At 49.8% G+C, this 25,844-nt stretch overlaps 9 protein-coding genes across 9 annotated transcripts; 6 read left to right on the top strand and 3 right to left on the bottom strand.

The window, feature by feature from the left end:
- Positions 1-190: 190 nt before the first annotated feature.
- N7471_002665 (uncharacterized protein) lies at positions 191-2,041 on the top strand (the record flags this gene model as incomplete). The annotated part of the gene is made up of 3 exons (XM_057275385.1): positions 191-323; positions 387-966; positions 1,015-2,041. 3 exons carry the CDS (start codon positions 191-193, stop codon positions 2,039-2,041), a joined length of 1,740 nt encoding a protein of 579 aa, XP_057140023.1.
- Positions 2,042-2,597: 556 nt separating this feature from the next.
- Positions 2,598-4,988, top strand: N7471_002664 (Zn(II)2Cys6 transcription factor). Its single transcript, XM_057275384.1, has 4 exons — positions 2,598-2,818; positions 2,880-3,064; positions 3,125-4,065; positions 4,127-4,988. The coding sequence occupies exons 1-4, from the start codon at positions 2,778-2,780 to the stop codon at positions 4,982-4,984; spliced, it is 2,025 nt and encodes a 674-aa protein (XP_057140022.1). The 5' UTR covers positions 2,598-2,777; the 3' UTR covers positions 4,985-4,988.
- A 1,503-nt stretch (positions 4,989-6,491) lies between these two features.
- Positions 6,492-7,863, top strand: N7471_002663 (uncharacterized protein; the record flags this gene model as incomplete). Its single annotated transcript, XM_057275383.1, has 2 exons — positions 6,492-6,696; positions 6,734-7,863. 2 exons carry the CDS (start codon positions 6,492-6,494, stop codon positions 7,861-7,863), a joined length of 1,335 nt encoding a protein of 444 aa, XP_057140021.1.
- A 1,211-nt stretch (positions 7,864-9,074) lies between these two features.
- N7471_002662 (glycoside hydrolase family 92 protein) lies at positions 9,075-11,809 on the top strand (the record flags this gene model as incomplete). The annotated part of the gene is made up of 4 exons (XM_057275382.1): positions 9,075-9,204; positions 9,261-9,904; positions 9,959-10,971; positions 11,041-11,809. The coding sequence occupies 4 exons, from the start codon at positions 9,075-9,077 to the stop codon at positions 11,807-11,809; spliced, it is 2,556 nt and encodes an 851-aa protein (XP_057140020.1).
- A 390-nt stretch (positions 11,810-12,199) lies between these two features.
- N7471_002661 (glycine decarboxylase subunit T) lies at positions 12,200-13,719 on the bottom strand (the record flags this gene model as incomplete). Its single annotated transcript, XM_057275381.1, has 2 exons — positions 12,200-13,262; positions 13,325-13,719. 2 exons carry the CDS (start codon positions 13,717-13,719, stop codon positions 12,200-12,202), a joined length of 1,458 nt encoding a protein of 485 aa, XP_057140019.1.
- Positions 13,720-14,468: 749 nt separating this feature from the next.
- Positions 14,469-16,207, bottom strand: N7471_002660 (putative neutral amino acid permease; the record flags this gene model as incomplete). Its single annotated transcript, XM_057275380.1, has 4 exons — positions 14,469-14,549; positions 14,640-15,690; positions 15,753-15,895; positions 15,953-16,207. The coding sequence occupies 4 exons, from the start codon at positions 16,205-16,207 to the stop codon at positions 14,469-14,471; spliced, it is 1,530 nt and encodes a 509-aa protein (XP_057140018.1).
- A 2,041-nt stretch (positions 16,208-18,248) lies between these two features.
- Positions 18,249-22,073, bottom strand: N7471_002659 (RNA-binding ribosome biosynthesis protein MAK21; the record flags this gene model as incomplete). Its single annotated transcript, XM_057275379.1, has 4 exons — positions 18,249-19,728; positions 19,784-20,943; positions 20,999-21,919; positions 21,948-22,073. 4 exons carry the CDS (start codon positions 22,071-22,073, stop codon positions 18,249-18,251), a joined length of 3,687 nt encoding a protein of 1,228 aa, XP_057140017.1.
- N7471_002658 (putative proline--tRNA ligase AIM10) lies at positions 21,932-24,155 on the top strand (the record flags this gene model as incomplete). Its single annotated transcript, XM_057275378.1, has 7 exons — positions 21,932-22,018; positions 22,078-22,156; positions 22,216-22,259; positions 22,311-22,401; positions 22,454-22,533; positions 22,586-22,715; positions 22,774-24,155. The coding sequence occupies 7 exons, from the start codon at positions 21,932-21,934 to the stop codon at positions 24,153-24,155; spliced, it is 1,893 nt and encodes a 630-aa protein (XP_057140016.1).
- An 807-nt stretch (positions 24,156-24,962) lies between these two features.
- Positions 24,963-25,701, top strand: N7471_002657 (uncharacterized protein; the record flags this gene model as incomplete). Its single annotated transcript, XM_057275377.1, has 3 exons — positions 24,963-25,100; positions 25,177-25,626; positions 25,684-25,701. The coding sequence occupies 3 exons, from the start codon at positions 24,963-24,965 to the stop codon at positions 25,699-25,701; spliced, it is 606 nt and encodes a 201-aa protein (XP_057140015.1).
- Positions 25,702-25,844: the final 143 nt, after the last annotated feature.

Here is a 25,844-nt window from a genome sequence, read left to right as displayed (position 1 = left end):
ACCAATTTCCACCCAATTATATCTAGGCACGGCCTTTGTACCAGTCAACCCATCTTCTTGTACTACGTACACTCTTTCTTATATCTTATAAAAACTTCACATCTTCGTGCTCTTCTACCAGAACATCATTTCTCAACAATCATAACGATCCTTGGATGGAATTGCATCTTTGGCATAGCCAGAAACAACCATGACTCAATCGAGCATCAGGCCGTTAGACCTGAAAGGTCATTTCTCGAGAAGCTCCCAAAAGAGACTACCGAATGTTCTCAAGGAATACTACAGGTTTTTGCGTCACCCCGACATGAAAAACCTCGCTGGCGGTATTTAGAGCCCAGTCCTTGGGAATTAATAGGAGAACCTCAAGGCTGACAATTCAACACTAGGCCTACCCTTTTCGGGAAACTTCCCATTTGAAAGTATGGACCTTTCACTCGTCAGACCGGAAAGCCTTTTACACAACCACAGCGAGGGTGTCAACCTGGGGAGTGCAGACAATTTGACGGCCCAAATTCGCATCCCGCGAACTGCCCAGGGCTTGAATTCGTTGCACAGAGTTGATCTTGACAGTGCCCTTCAATATGGAAGTGCCCAGGGCTATCCACCACTCTATGCATGGCTCCGAAAGCTAGTGAACACGGTGTACCACCCAAATATACCTTATGAAGGTCAGGCAGATGTCATGATCAATGGTGGGTCAGCGGATGGTCTCTCTAAAGTCTTTGAACTTCTATTCAATGAATGGAATGAAGATCTGAACGATGTTCAAGATCGCGAGGGCCTACTAGTCGAGGAATTTGTTTATGGGCCACCAATCGCACAGATCAAGCCAAAAGATATCAATGTGGTACCTGTCAAAATGGACACAGAAGGCATGTTAGCACATGGAGATGGCAGTCTGTCCTACGTGCTCCAAAACTGGAATTCTGCACGGGGAAAGAGGCCACATGTGGTATATATCATACCGTGAGACTTGATACCCCGCAAACTTTACATCTTGCTGACAAGAACTAGGACAGGTCAAAATCCCACTTCTGGCGTGCTTTCCCTCAAACGGCGGATCGAATTGTACGAAATTTGCTCACGATATGACCTTGTTCTGATCGAGGATGACCCTTACTGGAACCTATACTACCCGTCCACGCTTTCAACAACGACCAAGTACCGAGGCCGACCTATGTCAACAGACTTTCCAACAGATACAGATCACAACTATTGCACGGGATCCCTAGGCGGTAAATCCACAGGCCACCGGTTCCTTGATCAGCTTGTTCCAAGCTTTTTGAGTATTGACCGGGACGGGCGAGTCATTCGGCTGGACTCTTTCTCCAAAACCATCGCGCCGGGATGCAGACTCGGATGGGTTACCGCCCAGCCAAGTGTTTGCGAGCAGCTTTTTAGGATCACCGATAGTACTACCCAGCAGCCCTCTGGCTTCGTCCAAGCTATAGTCATGCAACTTCTCGGGAACTTTGAAACCTCTTCTTTTACTGAGCCCACAGTAAGCTCGATTGAGAGACCTACGGGCTGGGGACTGAATGGCTGGGTCAATTGGCTCGAAGGTCTTCGCTCCATCTATGAACGTCGAATGATCGCAATGGCAACAGTATTGGAGGAGAACCGACATGTATCATCTGAACATGGTCAAACGGAAATGTTCTCATTCAACTGGCCCATGGGTGGCATGTTTCTCTGGGTCCGAGTCCACATTTCTAATCACCCACTAGTAAATGCTGATCCAAGGCGCTTAATGCTAGCATTATGGCTTTACTGCACTAAGCACCCCTATCGGATTCTGGTGGTTCCTGGCGGAGACTTTGCGGCCACGAGAAATATTCAAGATGATCATGGGTATTTGTTCTTTCGATTCTGTTTCGCGGCTGTCGAAGAAAGTGCATTGGTAGCCTCATCAAAAGCTTTTGTAGAAGCTTGCCGAAGCTTCTGGGATATCCAAGATGTGGAGGTCATTGAGAAGATATTGCAAGAGGATGCTAATGAAGGCGGGGCTGAGTTCGATCGAGAGATCATCGAGGACTTGTAGGAAGCAGTTTTAATCCAAAAATGACAATGCGGTATCTATTAGGAATTTTGTATAACTCGACAAGATGCCCACCGCTTTTGTATCTACTGTCAGAGTTGCTATACACAGCTGCAGAATCCTCAAGTTTCGTCGTGTGCAGTGCTTATTGATGCAGTTTCTTGTCATTTCATGAAAAAATGTCACCCAAGATAATCACAAATGTCCTAAACCAAGGCGGTTGAATTTCTTTATAGATTTCAAATATTTGGTCTCCTTGGTTGGCGATGTATGATGTTTTGAAACCCCGCTTTTTGGCCTAGCAGATTATAAATAGGTTATGCCCTATATATCAAACTACTATGTATGTAACAAGGCGCTGATGTAGGTAGTTTTGATGGCCCCAAACCCTAGGTAATGTTAATTTGACTGAAGGTTCTAATTTAGGAAGGTTCGGTCTCCCTAGATGGGCACCTGCCTAGGTGGGCAATTGAGGTAGATGACTCATATGTATTATGTCATCCATGGATATCACCTGGGCACCTGGGAAGTGGACCTGGGCACCCGTAGACAGAGGATCCCGACCTCAGGAGGTCCAAGGTTGCCAAGATGAATGCATATGACAGAGATAATTCTCCAAATTGTCTCACTTATACAGAGTACGTCAATTGGATCCGTCAATCGTGTCAGCGCAAATAAAGAAATCGATGCTTGTGGGAGAATATCACAGGCCTAGAATCAGACAATCATTCTGCTCAAAATGCAAGCACAAGCAAGGCGCCGGCCTATGGCCTTCACAGGGTATGTACGCCAAGACTCCCTAGCCAACTACTTAAAAGGTATTCGCTGATAAAAAAAATAGTTGTTGGACATGCAAAGCAAGGAAGATCAGATGTGACGAAAGGCCATTCACATGTAAGAACTGTGAGAAGCGAGGCATTCCCTGTGGCGGCTATGATATTAGACTGCAGTGGGTATCAGACCCGTTCGCAGAGCCTGATCCGGCCGCTACTTCCAATAGACAAGGGCGAAGGAGCATATTGCTAGGTATGAAATGATCCGTAATACCGTCCACAAGGTCTATAATCTGACGGGTCTTAAATCAAGATACCGTGTGTCGGTACCGGGCGGAAGAGATCGATGACTTCCTGACCTCTATCGAATACGATGTAGGATCTGGCTCCTCATCGAAAAAGGGCCCCTTCTCAATTTTCCCACTGCGTATTGAGGACTGTGAGCGTGCCTCCCAGAGTTTGGTCCTGTCTCTCGATGGGTCAGGGGAAGGCCAGGCATGTTGGAGCTCCGATGAATACTTGGCAGGACCAACAGGTACTGATCACGACTATGCGCAAAACACGGAATTGCAGGATTTAGAGCTAGCCCAAGCCTCCTCCCCGTTCGCATCTTTCTATAACCCCTCTTCTGACGACGCAGTCAATGTCTCCGATGACTTCCATATTCAAGTCCGATCTAGGGCGGAGACTGAAGGAAGTATCGGGGAATATGATTCCTGGGTAGATCTCACCTCGGCTCATGGCCAGTTGAGTGAGAAAGACTCCCCAACGTGCGACTGGGACGATGTGCTCTTGCACTCCGATACCACAACACCAACCATATCCCCGACTCTGTCTGACTTAACACGTATTCCAATTCGGCATATCGAAAGCAGTGTTTTTGGAGATGCCGAAGTTGGCAAGCTGATGCACCACTACATGGATCATGTTGCAGATCTCCTCCAACCCATAATCCACACCCAAAATCCATATCGTAGCATATATGCTCCCGCGGCAATCGAAGGCGCACAACTCAGCATGTCAGGTTCAATTGCGACCAGGGCAAAACTACATTCGGCAATCTATCACGCGATTTTATCATCGGCCGCATTCCACATGTGGAACCGTGATAAACTCCAGACCAGGTGCCACAATATAGGCGCTGAACACAGGTACTATGCACTTCAATCCCTGCAGGCTGCCATCGACTCCTCCACACCAGGGGCAGATTATAAATTTTGGTTGATGGCAATATTATCCCTTGTTACAATCGGAGTAAGCATGGATGAGATTAACCCGTCTATACATTCGCATTGCACTCACTAATGTTCTTTAGGTAATATCCGGGGATGGAGACTTCAAAATACACTTGGATGCTGCAACGAAATTACGAAATTCGCGCCAAAAATGGAGATTGATCAGTGGCTCGACTCGGCAGCTCAATGAAATCAGTGCCTTTTTAGCCCTCATGGTCCGAACACTGTCTTTCGAGGCTACTCTGTCACCTTGGCTCGGTATCGAACCCAACATTTCTCGCACAGAGGAACTGACCATCCGGTCAAGTGGTTGTTATGAATATATGTACGGGATTGCACCTGCCATTGCGGCAACGATCCAGGAAACGTGTCGACTCGGTGAATTCGTGGCTCAATTCGAGAGGCAACAGCAACCTATCCCAGACGATCTTCTTCAGGCCTGTGAAAATTTAGGCGATACCCTGCTATCCTGGAGGCTGGAAAATGAGAGAATATCGTCGATCGCTGCAAGTGACGACTTGATGATGACTCTATTCAACCATCAAGCAAAAGCTTGGCATTATGGGGCTTTGATTTACTATTACCGGCGTATCCAACATTACGAGGCCCCGGATGTCAGAAAGGAAATTGAGCATGTCATCGAGCACATGGACGCTGCAGAAGATGTCAAATCGAGGTCAAAATCCCGTCAAGTGCGCATAATGGCCCCGATCACATGGCCGATGTTTATTGCTTCCTGTGACACTATAGGCCCGCAGCGGGATTCTTGTAAATTGTGGTGGCACAGAGTAGAGCATTACGGGATCACGAACATATCCAGACAATGGGATATAATCCAACGGATCTGGGAGGAGCGGGACATCAACCGCAATGAGCTCGGTGCATTCAATTGGATGGACATTTTTGGCTCTATGGGAATTAATATATTACCTCTATAATCACAAATTCAACGTTCCAGTCATGACAGTTGCTTCGTCGACAGTATCTCCGGTAGTGAGAAGTGAACGATTGCTAAGAATTACCCACCGCTCATCATCGCAAAGTGGCGTGCTAGTCTATATGATTATTAGTGAAAATATCTGCGAGCTCAGTACCCATGCCACTCAGGGATGAACTGAAATGTACCAGGATCAACGGGATTACGAACAGAGATGTATCCAGCGGACCCTTCAAGGTAGGCCTTTCGAGCGATGTCTCCGAAGGTGCCAGCCATACGCTGCAAGGTCCACGTGTGCTCCTGGTAGGAACCTGTGAATTCCAGGATGAGTTGGATTTTGGGGCCTCATCCGATACTAGGGTTATCTCTATTGAGAGTTATAAGACCATCTATGAACATGTCTTCCATGCGGCGTCGCTGAACAACTGTTGCAGATTTAGAGCTATCTGCATCTGTATTCGGTGACAATATAACGAGGTTTTGCAGGTCCAGAGTGGACAGGAGTCTGGTAATGTGAGACAAGGGCCGAAAATGAACAAATGTACTCATTCCAAGCCCTGGAGCTTAAAAAATGGAGTCTCGGAGTCTCTTTCTTGGATAGGCATGTATGAGGAGTGGGGCCACAGGACCATCCAATCATATTAGGTTTAAGGTACCCATCAGTAGCCACCCGAGGACGTTCCGTGGGCCTTCCAAGGTTTTCCCCACCACTTGACCTATACAGCTTGGTCTTAGTCCTACTACACTCATCCGTCGTCCCATTTCACCGGCTTTCAAACTGTTCTAACCTCCGCACAGCCGACTCGGACATCAGGCCCTCGTCGACCCGCGCCCAGGCGAACTCTATTGGCTGTTTGGTATCAACCCAGCTCCTCCCCCGAGGATAGCACCGTTGAACACTTGTCTATTGATATTGGTGGAGAAACCGTCGGCGCTCAAGATTCACATCGAACTTGCACACTTCACAAACCCGTCCACAGCGATTCACATATCTATGCAAGATGTCTGTTTTGGCAGGACTAAAGGGGTCATGGGAGTGCTATAGGAGTTATCGCATGGAAGTTGCAAGTGCTACAACTCCCATGGATACACATTGTCCAGGTCTAGCCCCGGGCTCCTAATTGACTTTTAGACCATCTCCGACGTAATTAAAGCTGATTGCATAATATCTGATGCGTTTATCCATTGTTTCTAGTCTTTCTAGGCTTCTATAAAAGGGTGGCCCACCAGCTCCGAGTATGCCTTCAAGCTCCAGCGCAGTTGTCGACAGCGCCTCTTTCTACCCTTTTATTTCCCTGCACCCATTGATTATACCACACGATCACATTACACGCGCGATTCCTAGTGATTTCTTTTGAATACACTTCAGATTCACAATCGCCTGTTATTTTGCCGGGATTCTTCAGTCGCCTGCGCTGTTTTCTCTCTGCCATAGAAAAGGCTTAATAATCCGTATTCTAATAATCCTGAAGGTTGCGTTGTCTCTGCGAGGGAATTTGTAAGCCACGATGCGATGGCAGCGACTTCAATCATCAGCCGTGAAGTCGACATTTGCCTGGTCCTGGCGTTCACGGCCTGAAATCGAAATCCGCCTAGTTGGCCAGAAACCCCAACTCGTCAACTCATATACCACCGGCGACCAAATCGAAGGCACCGCCATTATCACCGTTGAACATGAAACGCCTTTCGATGAAGTTGAAATCGTGCTGCAAGGTAAGTTTGGTCTCTGGAAATTTATTCCTATCACCAGGGGCACCCTTGGTTAACCCCAATAACACAGGCTCATCACACACAACCGTCGATCACGTTCTGTCCGGCCCCATAGGGTCACAGCAGGTGTTTCTCGAGCTCCACCAGCCAATCGAGGAGACTGAGTATCCGATCCCAGTGATTCTAAAGCCTGGCCGTTCGTACTCATTTCCCTTCACCTTTGTTGTCCCAAATCGTTTGCTGCCGCAGGCCTGCACGCACCCACGGATAAACGACTATATTCACCGTGCTCACACCATGCTCCCGCCGACTTTGGGTGACCCTATGCTGGCCGGCAATGGAAAAGCCCTTCCGGATGATATGGCTCCTGATATGTGCCAAATTTCGTATATAATTCGCGTCAGTGTGCTGAAACAGTCCTCGACGAATGACTGCCAGCTCGAGTATTTGGCGAGCCTTTCCACGAAGGTCCGCATCATTCCAACCGTGGAAGAAGAGCCCCCTATCAATGTTCTCGACCATCCTTACTACTGCACAAGCAAGGGGAAGGGCGGACGACGCGGACTCCTACGAAGCAAACAGTGCCGCCTGCTCGCTTCTTCCTCTCAACCTAAGCCAATTCGCTTACTCCCTCCCAGTTATTCCTGTGATACTGTGAGTACTGTAGCGACAGTACAGCTCCGATTTGACCCAAGGGGTAACGAGCCGCCTCCTCGCCTTGGATCTATGACCAGCAGACTCAAGGCGAGCACTTTCTATAGCGCGGCTCCTTTGGAGGATTTCCCTTGCCACTCTGGTGCGATGACATTCTCGCAAGGCGGCCGGGGTCTATTCACCGAGTCTATTCCGCTGTCGACCATGTCTGTCGCCTCAGCCCAATGGGAGAAACACTCGGCATCATCTTACTCTGACTACCACGACTCAATACACTCCATCACTTCGGATGTCTCGGCCGGCCCCTCTACAGCATTATTTGGAGACAGGTATTACACCGCCTCGGTCATCATCCCTATCACTCTCCCTAGCTCGAAGACCTTCGTACCAACCTTTCACTCCTGCCTGGTGTCCCGAACCTACTCGCTGGACCTCTCGTTGACCTACCACACTCCTGGCACGAACGCCCTGACACCAACCATTTCCCTCTGCGTCCCAATCCAGATCACTACCTAGCCCAGGTATGCCGAATCCCCCAATTTTGAGTTGGGCATGATTATGACACACGAAGAACAGAAGGAGTTCTTCTAGCCGCGATGAGTGTTGACTGCAGGGGGAAAGGAAAAAGCAGATGGGACTATAAAAGTTGCTAAATCATGCTTTCTTTTTCTCTATTTTCCTTGGTTCGTCGGTCAGGTAGATCTAATACAATCGCATTGATACCTCGCTGGCTTCCTTTCCAATAATTCGGCACAAAAAGTAGGGACCCATAAGTATCCAGAGAGAGGAATTATGGACTTTCAGGCCTATAAAACACAGCAGAAAGGAGCATGTGCTTAGGGTATATGGGCAAGTACATATGATATCAATTATATTACATATTTGGAACAAGATTGGCAGAAAACACAGTAAAAGCGTGATTGTACTATATATGGCATAACGGGCGAAGATAGTATGTTTCGCTTCATAAAGATCGATACCAATTCTGAGGTCCGTTATCTCAAACCTGATTGCCTTCTTCTGACTTTTGAATAGTGGTTCATACATAAAGTTAACGAGATCATCTGAGGATCTCATCAGATCCTTGGCCTCTTTGTCCCTCTTCTTCGAAAAGCTACGGCGACGTCCCTGAGTCATTGAAAAGAGTCTTCCGGGGAAGAGCATGCAAAAGAATAATCTGGCAAAACCGCATCTAGCAGCAAAACTTAGCTTGATAGCAATGATATGGTATGCTGCCTAGCTTTTCTTTACTTCATATATCTGCAACACAGCCTTGGAGGTTACACGGTGGTGTCCTTTTTTTTTTCGAATTCTCAAAATGGAATTGCTTGCCTTTACCTGGTACATGGAAGTTGTTGTGAGGAATTATCCTTCAAGTACATAATTCTTACAATAAAAAAGGCTTTCGATGAAAGGACCATAAACCCTACTGTGACAAGACATCACTAGATTGCTCAATCTTGTGACTGTTTCTCAATCCTATCATTCCGGGTACACGAGTGTCACCAATCAACCTCGAGTACATCCCCTGCACTACCTCGGTAACATGAGACCCATCCCCGGATCCATATAGGGGAAACATGCAGAACGGAATGCAACAGACAGGGATCGCCAGGGATCGCCAGGGATCGCCAGGGGCATGCATACCTGGCAGGTGCGGGATGAAGGGGGGTATCTAAATAGCAGACCTTCCCGACGCGTTCGATTATTTTTAATCAACCTAGACCATGCCGCCATATTTGTTACTGTCGTTATTTTTAACTAGTCGCCTTTTAGTTAATGCTGCAGATACCCCTCCGGTGGAAGATTATGATGTCCTACAATATATCAATCCCTTGATCGGCAGTGCCAACGGAGGTAATTTCGAACAACCAAATGAGTCCAACTTCATGTTAACAATCAATTCTCCGCAGGAAATGTGTTTCCTGGTGCCTCGCTGCCATATGGGATGGCAAAAGCCGTCGCCGACACAGATTCAGAAAGCAACCAAGGAGGTTTCGCCCATGAGGGTGGCAGCGTCACTGGATTCTCCAGTATGCACGACTCTGGCACTGGGGGCAGTCCTTCGTTAGGCAATTTCCCTCTCTTTCCCTATGCAAAATGCGCCGGGGATGATGTGAATGGCTGTGTCTACCCGAAGAACCAACGAAAGACAAAGTATAAGCCCGACTCGGTCCAGGCGCACCCAGGATACTTTGCTATAGAGCTGGCATCGGGGGTCCGGGTTGATATGACAACTGCGCACCATACGTCCCTGTTTCGCTTCCAGTTTCCAAATGATAACAGCACCAGCCCGTTGATCTTGCTGGATCTCACCGATCTGTCGAACTCCCGTCAGGACAACGCGACCATCTCAGTAGACAACACAACGGGCCGTATGACCGGTGATGCGCGATTCGCTCCTAGTTTTGGGTCGGGATCGTACCTCTTGCATTTCTGTGCCGACTTCAAAAGCCCTGCAGCCCAGCGAGATAGTGGTATCTTTGTCAATTCTCGTGCTAGTGCTGGTGTTCATGATTTGAAAATCTCCCGCAGCATCAATGGGTACCCGCTGCCAGTGAGTCGAGAGCTTTCTTCTTATGTACAGAGAGGACTAACTGTAATTCCGTAGGGTGGTGGATTTATCCGCTTCAAATCTGCCCCAGACAATACGGTCCTCGCTCGAGTTGGCGTCAGCTTCATGAGCACAGAGCAAGCTTGCGGTCATGCCGAGTCTGAGATTCCACACTTCGACTTCAACGCAACCCGCCAGACAGCAGTCGACAAATGGACAGAAAAGATGCGTCCGATCCGTGTCTCACGTACAAACATCGACGCATCCGTTCTGTCCAATTTCTACAGTGGAATCTACCGGACTATGATCAACCCTCAGAACTACACAGGCGAGAACCCGCTGTGGCAGAGCAGCGAGCCTTACTTTGATTCGTTCTATTGTCTTTGGGATTCCTTCCGTTCCCAAATTCCATTCCTCACTATCTTTGATCCTTCCTCGGTAATACATATGGTGCGCTCCCTCATTGATACCCAGCGCCATCTAGGCTGGCTACCAGACTGCCGCATGTCACTGTGCAAAGGATACACACAAGGCGGTTCGAATGCCGACAACGTTCTGGCAGATGTCTACCTAAAAGGCCTCAGAGATGGGATTGATTGGGATGCCGGGTACGCAGCTGTGCAAAAAGACGCCGAGGAGGAGCCATACGACTGGTCTAGCGAAGGCCGCGGCGGTCTACGCAGCTGGAAAGAACTACACTATATACCCGTGGAAGACTTTGACTACGAGGGGTTCGGCACAATGACGCGCAGCATCTCACGCACACTCGAGTATTCCTATAACGACTTCGCCATCGCGCAAATGGCTCGCGGCATGAACAAGACAGCCGACGCAGAGCGGTACGAGAGCAGATCGCGATACTGGCAAAATTTATTCAAGAAGGACCAAGACTCTCTGTGGAAAGGTAAGGACACTGGCTTTACCGGTTTCTTCCAGCCAAAGTATCTGAATGGAACATGGGGCGTGCAAGATCCCCTCGCATGCTCAAACATCGACGGGAGCGGACTCGCCTGCTCACTGCAAAACACCGCAGGCGAAACCTTTGAATCCAGCATCTGGGAGTATCAATTGTAAGCTTTCCTTCATATTCACCTTCATTCCCAACCCAACCCCAACCCCTTCTAACACCAACCCCTTAGCTTCGTCCCCCACGACATGCAAACCCTAATAACCCTCCTGGGCGGCCCCAAGAACTTCGTCACGCGCCTCGACTACCTCCACGACCAAAACATAACCTACATCGGCAACGAGCCAGCCTTCCTCACAGTCTTCCAATACCACTACGCTGGGCGTCCGGCAAAATCCACTTCCCGCGTGCGCACCTATATCCCCGACTACTTCTCGCCGACGCCAGCCGGACTGCCAGGCAATGACGACTCGGGCGCCATGGGCTCGTTCGTCGCCATGGCGATGATGGGATTATTCCCAAACCCAGGACAGAGCGTGTACCTACTCACAGTGCCGTTCTTCGAGTCTGTTAGTATTGTTTCCCCGTTGACGGGGAAAACGGCAACGGTGAGGACGCTTAACTGGGCTCAGTATAACACGCCTAATGCTACTGGCGCTGCTGCTGGTGGGAATGGGTTTATTCAGTCTGCGACGCTGGATGGGAAGCCTTATACCAGGAATTGGATTGGACATGATTTCTTCACGGAGGGATGGGAGTTGGTTCTTGTTCTTGGGAAGGCGGAGAGTGAGTGGGGGACTAAATCGGAGGATTTGCCGCCTTCTTTGATGCCGGAGGCTGGGGTTCGTGGTAGTGGGGCTGTGAGGAACCGTAGGTGGGAGAGTGTTGAGGGTGGGCAGCTTGGTGGTGTTGCTGGTCTTGCATCGAAGCGTGCTTTGCATCTTGATCATGTCCGTAGGGCTGGGGATAGTCATGTGGATACAAGGCGCTTGGTAGGTTGATTTGGGGCTTCGCTGCTTGTAGCCCTGGAAATAGTCGCTTTCTTATACTCCGCATTGGGTAGGTAGTTTATCGTTACAGCATGATTTTCTTTTGCCTCTGGTACATAATTCTTACTTCTAACTCGGAACTTTGAAGTAGTTTTATACCTACACCTGCTTACATGTCGCCATTGAACAACGATGGTCAAGATACAAATATATTTGTCCGAGCAGAGCTGGTAGGGAATGAGAACGAGAAATAAAGAATCTTTTGATATGATGAATATCAGTCGTAAAATCGGAAACATATATACAAATGCCAAGTAAAACAATCTTCAAAACGCTAGTCTTCGCACGAGTCCCTCCATTTCAGAAAGGAACAAAACCGAAAAGCACAAACCAATCTATCCTCTACTGAGGAGGACGATGGAACTTGCTCGCAATCCAAGGCATACCAACAACAGTAGCTTTGCGGACCTTATTACGGACCTTAACAGCCAGCTCGGTACCCTTTGTGTGGAGCCCTTGCTTGACATAACCCATAGCAATATTGGCACCACCAAGCGACGGGCTCGGCAGACCAGAAGTGACAACGCCGACCTCAACGGGGTTCGCAGGGTCAGAAATATCGACGACAAGAGCGCCCTCACGAGCAGGGGGGCCCTTCTCAACGGACAGTCCGACGCGACGCTGGGGGATAGTCTTCGGGCTGGCGAGTTGGGAAAGGATAATGGAAGCACCGTTGAAGGTAGCAGTTGCCGGATCGCGACGATCACGACCAACGACCCAGCCAAGGGCCGCGGCGGGCGGGGTCTGCGCGGTGGAGATGTCGTGGCCGTAGAGACACATGCCTGCCTCGAGACGGAGAGAGTCACGCGCTGCCAGACCGGCGAGACGGGATTTGCTGCTGTCGGCGAGGAGGAGCTCGGTGACTTGTCGGGGGAGGGACGGGGCGCCGGAAGTCGGGATGGAGATCTCGAAGCCGTCTTCGCCAGTGTAGCCGGTGCGGGAGATGAGGAGAGGGTGGGCGGTTGCGCTGCCGTCTGGGAGGGTGAGGTACAGCTCGCGGCAGTTGCCGAAGTAGAGGGTGTCCAGGTTGGTTTCGGAGGTGGGGGTGTTTGCGGTGTGGATGAGGGGTTGGAGGACGGAGGCAGCGAGGGGGCCTTGTAACGCGACCAGCGCGCGGTCGCCGAGGATCTCCCACTTGAGGCTGTCGGCTCCGTGCTTGGAGCGGTAGGCCTCGATCTCGGCGGTTAGGAAGGCCAGGTCCTCTGTGCGGCGGCCGGCGTTCGTGACGAAGTAGAAGGTGTCTTCGCTGCGGCGGGTGATAACGCAGTCGTCGACCATGCCGCCGGTGCCTTCTTCGAGGAGGCAGGAGAGGGTGGAGGTGTTCGGGGATAGCTTGTCTACTGAGGAAGGAGTCACCTTCTTCAAGAGGTCAATGGCTCCGGGGCCGCTGAGTTGGTGCTGGACCCTATAGATGGGGAGCTTGATTAGCCATTGCGGGTTTGTTTGGCTCGGAGACGGTTGACTTACATGTGGCTTACGTCGAAAAGGCTGGCCTTCTCACGAGTCCACATGTGGCTTTCCACATGGCTCAGATCCGCGTACTGCAATGGCATATCGAAGCCGGCGAAGGGCACCATCTTGGCACCGTGCTCCACGTGCAAGTCATAGAGCTGTGTCTTGCTGAGGGGCTCGCTGGAGCTGCTAGAGGCATATCGCACAGCCTGGTTCGCATCACGCGAAGCTACGGCCGCGACTGGTGCATTGGCTTTCAATGACCGACGGACGGTTGGGCGCACGATAGCCGCGGAGGAGAGCTCCCGCCGAAGTACGGTGGAGCCGATAGAGGCGCGGGGAAGGTTGAGGGTGGCGGCCCTCGCGGCGGCGAGGTCAACACCTCGTGTGAGAATACGAACGCTTGACATGGTGAATCAATGCTGGAGGAATTGAATTGACAAAAGAAGAAAGAAAAAGAGAAAGAAACGAACCGCGAGAAGTCACCAATCCGCCGTCGGGGAAGCATCGCGGGAAAATCACGTGGTGATAGGCGATCGGGGAGTAGCTGGTTGCCCGATTCGGACGTTCAACAGGACGGGTTGTTGGCGATATAGCTCTTATAGACTAACTATATCATTGGTCTGTTTCAACATATAAGACATACGCCATTGTATGATGATCGGCGAACTCTTGTTTACATTCTCTGTCAGAGGCGAGTGTGTTCCTGCACAACTCAGGTACCTGGCTACATTGATTGGTAGACCAAAAGGCCATCGGAGTATTGCCGCGGTGATGGCAAATCAAACCCGGAGAGCCAAATTGCAGCCTCCAAGCCGGTTGCCTGCATTCAACTGCTGCAAAGAATGCGGGAATAAAAAAAATATACATATATGGGGATCAGATCCCACGATTGAGGCTCTTTCCATCAAGCTATCCAAAGTAATTGAAAGCCTGTGACGGAATCCACATCCATCTGAAAAACAACAATTCCTAATACCCCCAAAGGTGCTCAAGTGGTATGTAAAATCCACAATTATCCACCACTTTGCTTTCTCGGTCATCAGTCATGAAGTCACCGGAGTTTATGACCCGGTGTATCGGAAACAACGTGCACAAGAGATCCAAATGCGAAGATGAAGATGAAAAAATGTTACAAACTCCCCGCCCTGCGGGGGGTTTACAGTGCATTGCTGGCACATGTGAAAACACCACCGACGGTGCCGTCCGCGTAGCTGGCAACAACGGACATAACAGCAGCCTAGAAGGAATATGTGTTAGCAACAGAACAAGAAAGAGCAAGAACAAGACAAGCCGAAGCAAGCCAGACGCAAGGGGCTCGCCAACTTACGTATGTTCCGGGTCCCAAGAAGAAGAAACCAACGAGAATTAAGAAGACATTAAAAATGAATCCGAGCCAGCCTCGAATTCCACGGACCATAAAGAAACGGGGTCCGTGGTCCGCAGCGCGCATGCGGATATAAGCGGTACCCCAGAAAATGAACCCAAAGAAGGAATCAAAGAGGGCGCTCATGATAGACAACAAGTCGGAGAAGAAGGGAATGACTTCGGCAATGATAAAGGCGGCAAGCCAAAGCGCGGCAAGGATTCCACCCCAAGCAGCCCAGCCAACGACAGTGTTGTTACCCTTGTGGCGGGTGCCCTCGAACAGGCGGAAGAAGATGAAACGCGCAGACACGGAGGCGTACAGCACGCCCAGGAAAATGATAGTCGGGATCATGAACGAGAAGGAGACCTTCTTGAATACGTCGTCGCCGATAGATCCAAAAGCTGGCGCAACCATATACTGGTTGCCGGTGTAGACGTAGGTGACCGCACCGACGACGCTGAAGACGATGATCTCGGCGATTGTCACGGCTGTCACGGACTTCCAGAAGTCGCGGGGCTCCTTCATCTCGGCAATGAAACTGGGAAGGGTGATTTGGCCAATGAAGGTGTAGCTAATGTTCAAGAAGGCATTCATGCCCTTGACAAATGTTGTGCCCTTGGCCGGGATGACGAGCACAATGGGTTCTCCCTGTGCGGGCGAGTATTTGGCCGGGTGATCTTCGATTGCAGTGAAGGCGGCAGCCAGGATGACGGAAATGAAGGTGAAGAATGCTGAGAGGGTTGCGACTTTAGATAGCGTGCTGAATGTGCGGGGCAGCGAGAAACACCAGGAAATGATAGCGACAACTAACGAGAAGACGACTGTACATACTGCGCCGTTGGACATCGTGTTCAAATACTCGGCACCCACCACACAGTGCAGGCCCTGGATGAAAGTGTTGTTCAGGAGGAACATGACTGCTGTGGCCCACCACGCAATCTTGGAGTCCCAGAACAGATACTGACCGATGTCGCAAACGTCGCGGACTTCCGGGTGTCGCAGACAGAATCTCCTATACAAATATTAACACCGAGGCTTATTACGGGCTTGCGGCTATTGAGCAGGGTACCATACCAGGTAATTAGTGAAGTGTACAGGACAATGCCAGCAATAACCACGGTCAAGATCAAACCGGGAACCAGACCCAGAATTGAGTATGACCAAGGAAAGGACATAATAGCCAGACAAATATACTCAGAGAAGAGCAATGCAGCGGTCTGTAAAAAAAAGATCAGTCAATCAAATCTTAACAGCTTTATCGGTCCAAAGCGCACCTTTTGCCAACTACACGTGCGGTATTTGATTGTATTCTCCGACTCCAATTCAATCTGGCGACCGATGCTCTCCGTCGTTGACGATGAGTCGACGGCAGTGACATTATGCTGCGAGCCGCGGCGGCCCTGGCCTTCGACATCGAAGTCCTTCAGCTTCGGTTCCTGCTCGGGCTTGTCCGACAGCTCGAGGCTGCTGTCGTGGTCCCGGTCATGGTCCCAGCTGACAGGATTTGGCGATTCATTTGGACCAGCCATTTTTTTATTTTAAAGAGCGGACGAACCGCGCTTGTCGGAACTCGGTGGAGTCGAGAGGAGAGTTGAAGATCTGCAGATGCATGTAACGCTTCTCGAGAAGAAAATTGATAGAATACTTGTCGCGTGTAAGCGGATTGTGTTCTTTTTCTGTGTCCTTTTTTCTTCTTTGGACGGATGCACCGGTCAGATACTTACACTGCAATGATTAAATTCTGGGGGGTGATCGGCGTGTTGGAAGGTGAAGCGATCAGAGCTGGACGGATTAGGGCAAATGCGGGTACCTGAGGTAGTATTCCCTGAACTGCACACAATTCTCAACTGGACTGAAGAGTGGGAAGAAGAAGAGATCAACGGAAGAAAGAGAAGAGAAGAAATCTAAAAGAAAAAAAAAAAAAAAAGAAGTTGGCATAGTAGAATACCAGGTATGGCGCGATCGCATCGTGCATGGTAATCTATTAATTCTAGTTTCTGGAGAATACCGTCATTTCCGACGTTCTCCACTGGAAGTCTTAACATCCGGAAAAAAAAAAAAAAATCAAATATACCAGAGACCAGGCAAAATATAGAAATATGACGTTGCTGGAGCCAAGTATCAGCCGCAATAGGCGAAGCGTAAGCCGTGGCTTGCGGTAGACTGTGCCAAGGAACTGTGAGTGTTTTGACCCTGATGAAGTCAAGTAGCACATCAGGGAAGTTGAATCCAGGCCATTGGAGTTGATGCATCTCAGGTATAAGTCCATGGTACTGATTTGTCGCCTGGTACATAGTACATCGATGTACAATGTGCACGCTGTTTTTCGTTTTCTTTTTCTTTTTTTTGATATCAAACTCCACGGGCATCCCGAATCCGCATTTTTCCAAGGGGGGCACGAGCTGAAATTGCCATTTGATTGGAGTATCAGAACGTAGCTAAATCCACTTAAGGCAAAGTCGGTTGCGCCCGCATATCATATCGTGCGTTATTCTATGCGTCGAGTGGATTGTGGCTGCCCCGCATGCGGATGGCTGTCGAATGAATCCATCCTTGAGATTGGAATCCATGCATACCATGCCTTGCGAACATGGGTTCAGCTTGGAATAGTGGGAACATGGTATATCTGTATATTTGATCAGGGATTTTATCGAAGATTCTGATTTGCCTGTGAGAATGGAAGGATCGGCAACTTGTCAACATTGACTTTTTTTTTTACTTCTTTCTGCCTGAGGCAACAAAGCATCATACCACGTGCCGCTGACTCATGGTCTGGCCGGCCCCGGGGGGACCCTTGCCTGGAGGCCTTCGAGCATGAACTATGCGCGAACGCCTCTAGGGCTATGTCGCTAAATGACATATGATATGTATTGTACATATCTGGAATGGCATGCAACAAAATAAAGTGTCGAATACTGCCTAGGTAATACATACATAAGTAAAAGAACAACATTGAACGTTGAATGTTCTCGCCCCTCGGCTCCATCAGCCGCTCTTGCGTGCGAACCCGCAGCGATGGCATCAAGGTCCACACGGAGTACGGGTGACTTTGGGGGCTTTTAAGCCACACAAGATCTGAGCTTATTTAGATGCCCTGTATGTTTAATACGATGTTATATACGGAGTACACTATGGAATTATAACATATGATGCGCGATATTTAGTACATAGATTGAGATATTTTCGTATGTACGGGGTGCTCCGTATCCCTTGCTACAATTGCCAAAACGCAAATCCATCAGCAGAATTAAGCTTCCCCCTTTGATTGGACTCCCAAGGCTGTCCTATAGTACTGCGTACTTTTGCCTAGAGAGGGGTAAGGCTTGGTTTTTAGATCGGCAAGCTTGTTAGGTCTAGATCCTGGGCATATTCCAAAGAGCATGTATTGACTGCAGCGTCCAGAGACGGAATAGATAGTAGATAGGATAGATATAGATCACAATGGGAAAAAAAAGGAATAAGGAAAGCAGAATGTGTGCAACCTGTAACAACTCCAGATGCAAAACAGGAATTTTAGCCCCCACGGGGCGTAAGAAATAATCGAACTCTCTTTGTGCAAGGATAAACAGATTACATTCCCTCGTCCTCGTCCTCCAGCAGCGCAGCGTAGTCGTCTGCCGAGGCGAAAGTGGGCAGCTGCTTGAGCTTGCGGCGCTTGCTGCGGTTCGACTCGGGAGCCGCAGCATCGGTGGGCTTTTCGGGCTCTTCGAGGTCGACTCCACCCAATTCGATATCCGATGGCAGGTCCTCGTCGCTGTCGATGAAGGCATCGTCGTCCGAGACGTCCATATCGAAGTCGTCGGAGTCCTCCTCGGCTTCCTTGGAGGGCTTCTTGGCGGTCTTCTTGGACTTGACTGCAGGCGCGGCTTCCTCGGGCTCGCTGAACTCGGCCATTTCCTCGTCGGAAGGAACATCGGACTCGTCATTGAAGATGACACCACCATCGGAGTCGTCCTCGTCCGCGCCTTCGACATCTTCTTCGTCGGAGCCCAAGGCAGATTCCAAATCGGACATGTCCAGATCGTCGTCGCTGTCCTCGTCGGCTTCCAGCTCGGGGCGAGAGTCAACGAGCGCTTTCCAGATCTCGTCCTCGTCTCCGCTAAGACCTTCGTCGGACTGGTCTTCGGCGTCAACGTCCTTGCTCTTCTTGGAACGCACCTTCTCCTTGTCCTTGTTGACACGAGTGAAGTATTCGTGGAAGAAGACATCCTCCGCCGCAACATCGTTGGCCTTCTTCTTCCAGAAAGCTTCGGTGTTGAGCGGCAGCTGGTTCTGTGCCTTCTTGCCTGCCTCCACCAACCGGTCGACGGCTTCACCACCACCGAGAGGCTGCATGATAGAAGCACCGCGGGAGCTGGCATTGGCCTTGGGCGTGCGGTACACGAAGCGGTCGAGGAAGTGAGTGAGAGTGTGCAGGGTCAAATCTGGCTTGCCACTCATGGGGTTGTGCTCAAGCAGATTGGTAGCGTTAAGGGAGACGGACGGGTGGAAGTGAGAGGTGAAAGGCAGCAATTCCCAAAGACAGCTCCGGTCGGCATTGCTGTGCTCGGGGTCTCGCTTGCGAGGGTCGTATACGTTGTTCTGCTTCTTGGCTTCGACAACAGGGGCAGGTTCCGGCTGTTCGTCATCCTCATCGAGAACATCACGGAAGACCTCTTCATCATCATCATCGTTCTCCTCTGGCTGATCAACCAAGGACGAGAGGCCTGTGAAGGTCTTCTCGAGCTCGCGGATCATGAAGAAGACACCGCAAATGAAAGAGGGTTGGTGCATGCCAAGAACCTGGACAAGACGCTTCACGAATGCCTTGACTCGGCGGACATTCAGATCATTCTTAAGAGCCTTGTACAGGAGGTTGAGGTAGAGAGATTGCTTTGATGAGGTGGCAATGCGGGGGTCGAGCAAGGACTCGTACAGAGTGCGGTAGAAGCGATCACCGGAGACTTGGTTAGACACCGTGAGCTGTTGAATCAGCATGAGAGCTTGGATGCTGGTGTTGAAGTTCGAGGAGTGTGTGATACGGAACAGGGTGTCGAGGTGCTTCGACATGCTAGTAATAGGAATTAGTACATTTCATGGAGGAATAGAGTGTAAAAGAAACATACCGTTCGGAATCAGAGTCAGTGAAAGGATAAGCACGGTTGACACCGGTCAAGACACCAGAGATCAGCTTCTCACGCATCTCGTCGTCCTGGGCCTGTCCCTTGGCAGCATCGTCGTCGCCTTTGCCCTTCGGTCCCTTTCCATGCTTATTGTATTTCCCCTTGGGGGCAGGCTTTCCCTTGGCGGCAGGCTTCCCGTTGGAAGCAGGCTTGCCCTGGTGGGAGGGCTTCAATAGAACGAGGAACAGTCCAAAGTAGATGTCCAGCAGCTGACCAGCCACCTTTTCTTCCTTCAGTCTCAAGATGGTCTGGTTCAGAGTGATAACAGCATAGTACTTGGCGTGAGAGCTCTGGCCAGGGCGGAACAGCACTTCTTCCACTGACTTGATGATAATCGGCTTCATCATAGGGTGAGACTGCATGAGTTGCAGCAGCAGGTATGAGGCCCGGGAGGCAATCTTCTTGCCCGGGTCTCCGAGCTTATTGACCAAAAGTCGCAGAAGATTGGTCTCCTGCTCGGGCTTCTCCTTGAGAAGTTCGTAGACATAACTGACGGCGCGGGTCCGTGAGAATTCGATCTCGTCATTACACCAAATCTCTAGAATCTTGATGACTTCGAAGAATTGATCTTTTACGATGTTCTCAAAGGCCCAGACAATCAGCTCGCTCTTTTTCAAACCGCCCGGCAGAGGGTCTTTCTCGTTCCACCGCCCACCGGCGCCTTGGAATGCGGCGACAAGACCAGGCTGGTTGGTGAAAGACTTCAATCGTCGGTCGCTGGGCAGCAAAGTACCCTGTGCGAACATATCCTTCAATGATCGCAGAACTTCAACTGCCTGCGCACGGCTACGCTTCTTTCCAAGACCAATCAAGGTCTCCAGTGCCTTGGTGTTGTGCAGAGGCGACTCTTGAACGTTAAGAGTCAAGGCGGAAATTTTATCGCTCAGGGTACCAGACGCCATAATGGTCGAGTAGAACTTGTGGGAAGAAGAAGCAGATGCCCGCTGGGCTGCCGCATACTCCTCATTTTCTTCCTGTAGCAATTTGTTGGCCAGCTCGTGAACGCGCTCCATAAGGTGGCGGGGCAAGGCGTTCATGTGTTTCGTATCGCCGGCGGAGGAGGGCATAGGGATATTGTACCAGTCGGAGCGAGGAAGAACTTTCTATAATTATCATGTTAGCAAAAGCGTTGTAGTGCTAGGCCGGTCCGCATCTTACCAGCTTCAAATACTCCTTAGGCACCACAGATTCAGACTCCTTTGGCTTCGGAGCGGGGGCTTCCTCAATATCGGATTCCGGCCCGCTGCTCTCTGCATTGTCCTCGCTGTCCTCGATATCATCCTCGCTCTCTATTTCCTCTTCGACGTCTTCAACTTCGTCATCTGCTAGATCCTCGGGCACGACGTGACCTGAAGCCTCCAACATGCTAGAGAGCTGCTTCCGAAGATCATCGTCAACCTTGCCGGACTCGCCCTCAACCTCAGATTCAGAGTCGACACCAGCAAGAAGATCAAGATCCTCCTCAGTACCACCCATAGCTAGAATTTCTTGGCGCAGTGTTTCGTCGTCATTGCTCTTCTTGCCAGCTTTGGGCTTTTCTTGCTTGTTCATTCCACCCTTGTTCTGCTCGCGAGCAATCACCTCGCCGTTGCGATCCCGCTTCTTGCCTTGTGCGGAATCCTGAGGGCGGCCGGGTTTGGCGGGAAATTGCTTTCCTTTATTTGCAGGAGCATTGGCGGCAGGGGCTGATGGCTTTGTATTATCCTTCTTGCCCTTCCCGGTGCTCTGAGTCTGGTTCTTCAAACGCTGTTCGATTTTCTGTCGTAGGCCTGCGAAGGCGCTCTCGTCCGGCATGAATGGCATGGTTTCGGCAGCGGGAGCTGAGACGCTCGTCGCAGGAGCAATCTCATTTGCGCCCGAAGAGCGCTTTCCTTTCCCTGTAGCCATGGTGTGTTGTGTTTGGGGTTGACTGATGGAGGAAAGAAAATTAAACGGAGAAATCTTTTGCGGCGGGTTATCGGGGCGCTCGGACCAACGCGATAAGAAACACCGCAGAAGTGACACTCGGCTTGCTCTACAAATTATTTTGTGTTTAGCCAGCGGTTCAATTGTGAAAATATCAGCTTTCAACGCGTTGAACTATCTTAATCGATGATTTCCGGGCTACGACCTTTATCAGGGCGCATAGCCGGGCGGCGGCTAGCGTTGAGCCCGCGCGTTCAGCAATGCAATCTTCACGTACGCGCTTCCAAAAGATTGATTGAATATGCTTGATAGTGAGTGCTGACTCCATGTAGGTTGACGGCAGAAGCCGTGTTTCAAATACCTGGATCCCTACTGGTGGAATTTCCAAGAAGCCCGTTGATGGTGAAAAGGGTACGCCATTGAGAAACCCGATAGGAATTCACCTTCACCAGATGTTAATAGAGATCTAGAGGATGCCAATGACCTGCTAGTGCGAGGTGGCTTTCTCCGACAGGTGAGCAGTCACATCTTTATATCCAATTAAGTATTTCTGACGGCCCTCCAGGCATATTCTGGAGTGTTTCATCTGCTCCCACTTGGTCTACGTGTTCAAGATAAGCTTGAGCGTCTGATTGACAGGCATATGCGCTCACTTGGTATGGAACGTACCTTTTGCTTATCATTGGATGACAACTAAAGCAAATCTAGGTGCATCTAAGGTCTCTTTGTCCTCAATATCCTCACAAGAACTCTGGGGACAGTCTGGCAGACTGACCGACGGCTCAGAAGTAGGTTGAGCATACCCACTGTCTTGCATCATGTCACTAACATGCATCATAGCTGTTCAGATTCAAAGATCGAAAAGACACTCCATTTCTCTTAGCCCCAACACACGAGGAAGAAATTACAACACTTGTGGGGAATCTGACAACGTCATACAAGAGCCTGCCTCTGCGGGTGTATCAAATCTGTGAGATTTTCTGTTTGTCTATTCTTTGTCAACATCACTAACGTAAGCACACATGAAGCGCGAAAGTACAGAGACGAGGCCCGGCCTAGACAGGGCCTGCTTCGTGGGCGAGAGTTTATCATGAAAGACCTCTATACATTCGACTATAGTGTCAGCGAGGCACTGAAAACATATGATGCAGTCAAAAATGCCTACACACAATTATTTAATGAACTCAAGATTCCCTACCTAGTCGCGGCAGCAGACTCAGGGAATATGGGCGGCTCATTGAGCCATGAGTACCACTTCATCAGCCCGAAAGGCGAGGACGAGGTGGTCAGCTGCTCGAACTGTGACCATGTCTATAACGAAGAACTCGCAGACGGCAAGACGCACAGCTCTGATGACTCTGAACAGAACACGGCACCTGGCTTCCAGACCGATGATACACTTGTTGAAGGTGGACCAACAATCTCAACTGGCATGTGGATGGCAATCTCTCACGATAGCAACACCATTGTGCGGAGCTGGCACCCCAAATTTTCGATGCAAAACGGCGCGACAGAGCCCGTTGAGCGCCACGTCAACTCACACGCTGTCAAGGCGGTGGCGACCGCCGCTGGTATTGACCTCGATCTGAGCGTGGAGAACCCACTAGAGCGATGGACCGCCCACGTAAAGGCAAATAAGTCCTCCACGCACAAGCCACGTGTGTTGGATCTATACGACTCGCAGGTTCGGGTATACCAGCGCCCGCCTCTGAGCGATCTTCTCCAGGAAGTTGGCTGCACAGCCTCGGACATAGATTACTCCAAGCTTGACCGATTCCCTGGGACTTCAAATAAACTCAGTCTTGTCCGCGTACACGACGGAGACCAGTGCTCGCAGTGCGCGCATGGATCGTTAACCAGCCACTCTGCCGTGGAACTGGGACACACATTCCACCTGGGAACGCGGTACAGCAAAGTCCTGAATGCGTCTGTTTCTGTCAACTCTGCTCTTCTCGAGGGATCTTCGGATGCAGGTGCGAAATCTTCGGCCAAGGAACAAATCGTGCCCATGCAGATGGGATGTCACGGTATCGGCGTCTCGCGTATGATCTCTGCAGTGGCGAACCGACTTGCTGATTCCAAGGGACTCAATTGGCCACGTGTTATAGCACCCTATGAGGTTGTGGTGGTCTCAGGCAAGGGGCTGGAGACCGTTGCGGATCAGGTGTATGATAGTCTTACCGGCGGCGCCGCGGCACCTATTGATGTTATCCTCGATGACCGGGACAAGGGTATGGGCTGGAAACTTGGCGATGCAGACTTAATTGGATACCCTATTATTGTCGTTGTTGGCAATGGGTGGAAGAAGAAGGAGACTTTGGAGGTGCAGTGCCGTCAGCTGGACGTGAAGGAGGATGTGTCGTTGGATGGACTACGCACGTTTGTTGAGTCCTTGTTGGCGAAACTGTGAATGGCTGAAAGCAACAGTATGTAATATTAGCAAGTAAATTGTACATTATCTCATCTCCGGTCCTATAAATGGGGCTTTTGATGATTCCCAAGGCTGGTTCCCGATCTTCTCAACAACGACACCCCAACAAGAGGACAAAAATCCGCATCTTTCTTGCCTCAGCTATAGCTGAGATTCAAAGGTTATACATAGAAAAGTCGTCTGCGCAAAGTATACTTTTTTTCTCGCCTTTTTCTGCTAACAAACTGAGAAGGGGGAGGCAATATCTATGAAAACAGACATCTGAAAACACTAAGTAGAGAAGAATCCGAAAAGGCCACCAAAAACGACCACCAAAAAAGACATCTAAAAAGACATCTAAAAGAGCATCTGAAAAGACTACCATAAAATACTACCAAAAAATACTTGACAAGGCCGCATAAGCGGCCGACTATTCTTGTATATAGTAACTAGAGTAGATAACATATCCGCTACCACAGTACTCCGTAGCGGTGTAGTTAATAGGGCGTCGAGTTCTTGATCATCTCCAACTAACGCATGAAATCAACAAGGTTCAATCTCCAATTTTTCTCCGGATTTCACGTTTTCCGTAGTGATCGACTGTTGAGGCCCTTCCCCGAGGTTTCCACACCGAACACTCCGGTCCGAATACTCCGGTTGTCTTACTCCACCCGCCGATATAGAAATAGCCTTGACTCATTAAAAAGGGCAATTGATTCTATCTTTTTGACTCACATATTAGATTTCTTTTTTATTTTCTATTCCAATTCATGACCTGTCCTCAAGTCTTAATCTAAGCTTCTCACTATGCACAAGACCAACATCCACATCCCAAGCCTCGGCGGATCCAATGCCTTCACCCGGACTCTGAGCAAGGAAGACGTGAAGATCTGCGTAGCCGTCGAGGAAGCCTTTACAAAGGCAGAGCGATGCTCTGAAGAAAAGGTAAGCCACACCCAGAGTCTGAGCCAAACGAGCAGTTCCCGAGATTGTTCCATTGTTTCTTCTAACACGGACCAAGTTCCGTTATCGCCTGGGAGCATGCCCGGAACTATGCCTTGGACTCTTCGTTGAGAATGAGCAAGACCCAGCTTCACCTACACTCATTGGACATGTCATTGCAGTCCGCTCTCCCTATACACGTATCACCGACGGATCGATGTCAATGCCGGAGAATTGGCGATCACTGGATGATGAGCCTGTCTTTGTCAATGATGAGTTAATCGGGAATCATAAGTATGGTGATAGCATTGCGATTCACTCTGTTGCCATTTCGCCGGATTATCAGGGCAAGAAGGTTGGGAGAGCTCTTGTCCGGGCGTATCTAGAGCATATCGGGAGAGGGTGTTTTGGGGCGAGCAGGGTTGTGCTTATTGCACATGACTACTTGGTCAACTTTTATGAGAGTTCTGGGTTTAAGAGCCAAGGGAAAAGTCAGTCCACATTTGCTGGCGGTGTTTGGTTTGATATGGTATGTTTATTCGCGGTGTGAAGTAATGATCGTGCAGTGCTAATATGTGCCTACTAGACTTTCGATCTGGAGTGATCACGATTTTTGTTTTGATTTCTCGCACTGCAACCATATTATACGGGATTCAAGAGACTTTACAGCCAACAAAGAAGAGGGCAACCAGAATAAAGATAGCGTTGAGAATAAATATAGAATCTTTTGCGGTGCTTTTTCTTCCA

This window comes from Penicillium samsonianum (genome assembly GCF_028829775.1).
Source record: "Penicillium samsonianum strain IBT 33392 chromosome Unknown utg000002l_segment0_segment0, whole genome shotgun sequence".
Classification (NCBI taxonomy): domain Eukaryota; kingdom Fungi; phylum Ascomycota; class Eurotiomycetes; order Eurotiales; family Aspergillaceae; genus Penicillium; species Penicillium samsonianum.
Note: the sequence above shows the minus strand (reverse complement) of the source record. Positions and strands in the feature narration are given on the sequence as shown.

Coding starts and splice junctions, on each gene's coding strand:
- N7471_002664 (XM_057275384.1), top strand. CDS start 2,778: ATGCAAGCACAAGCAAGGCGCCGGCCTATGGCCTTCACAGG. Junction 3,065..3,124: donor GCGAAGGAGCATATTGCTAG/GTATGAAATGAT, acceptor TCTTAAATCAAG/ATACCGTGTGTCGGTACCGG. Junction 4,066..4,126: donor TATCCCTTGTTACAATCGGA/GTAAGCATGGAT, acceptor AATGTTCTTTAG/GTAATATCCGGGGATGGAGA.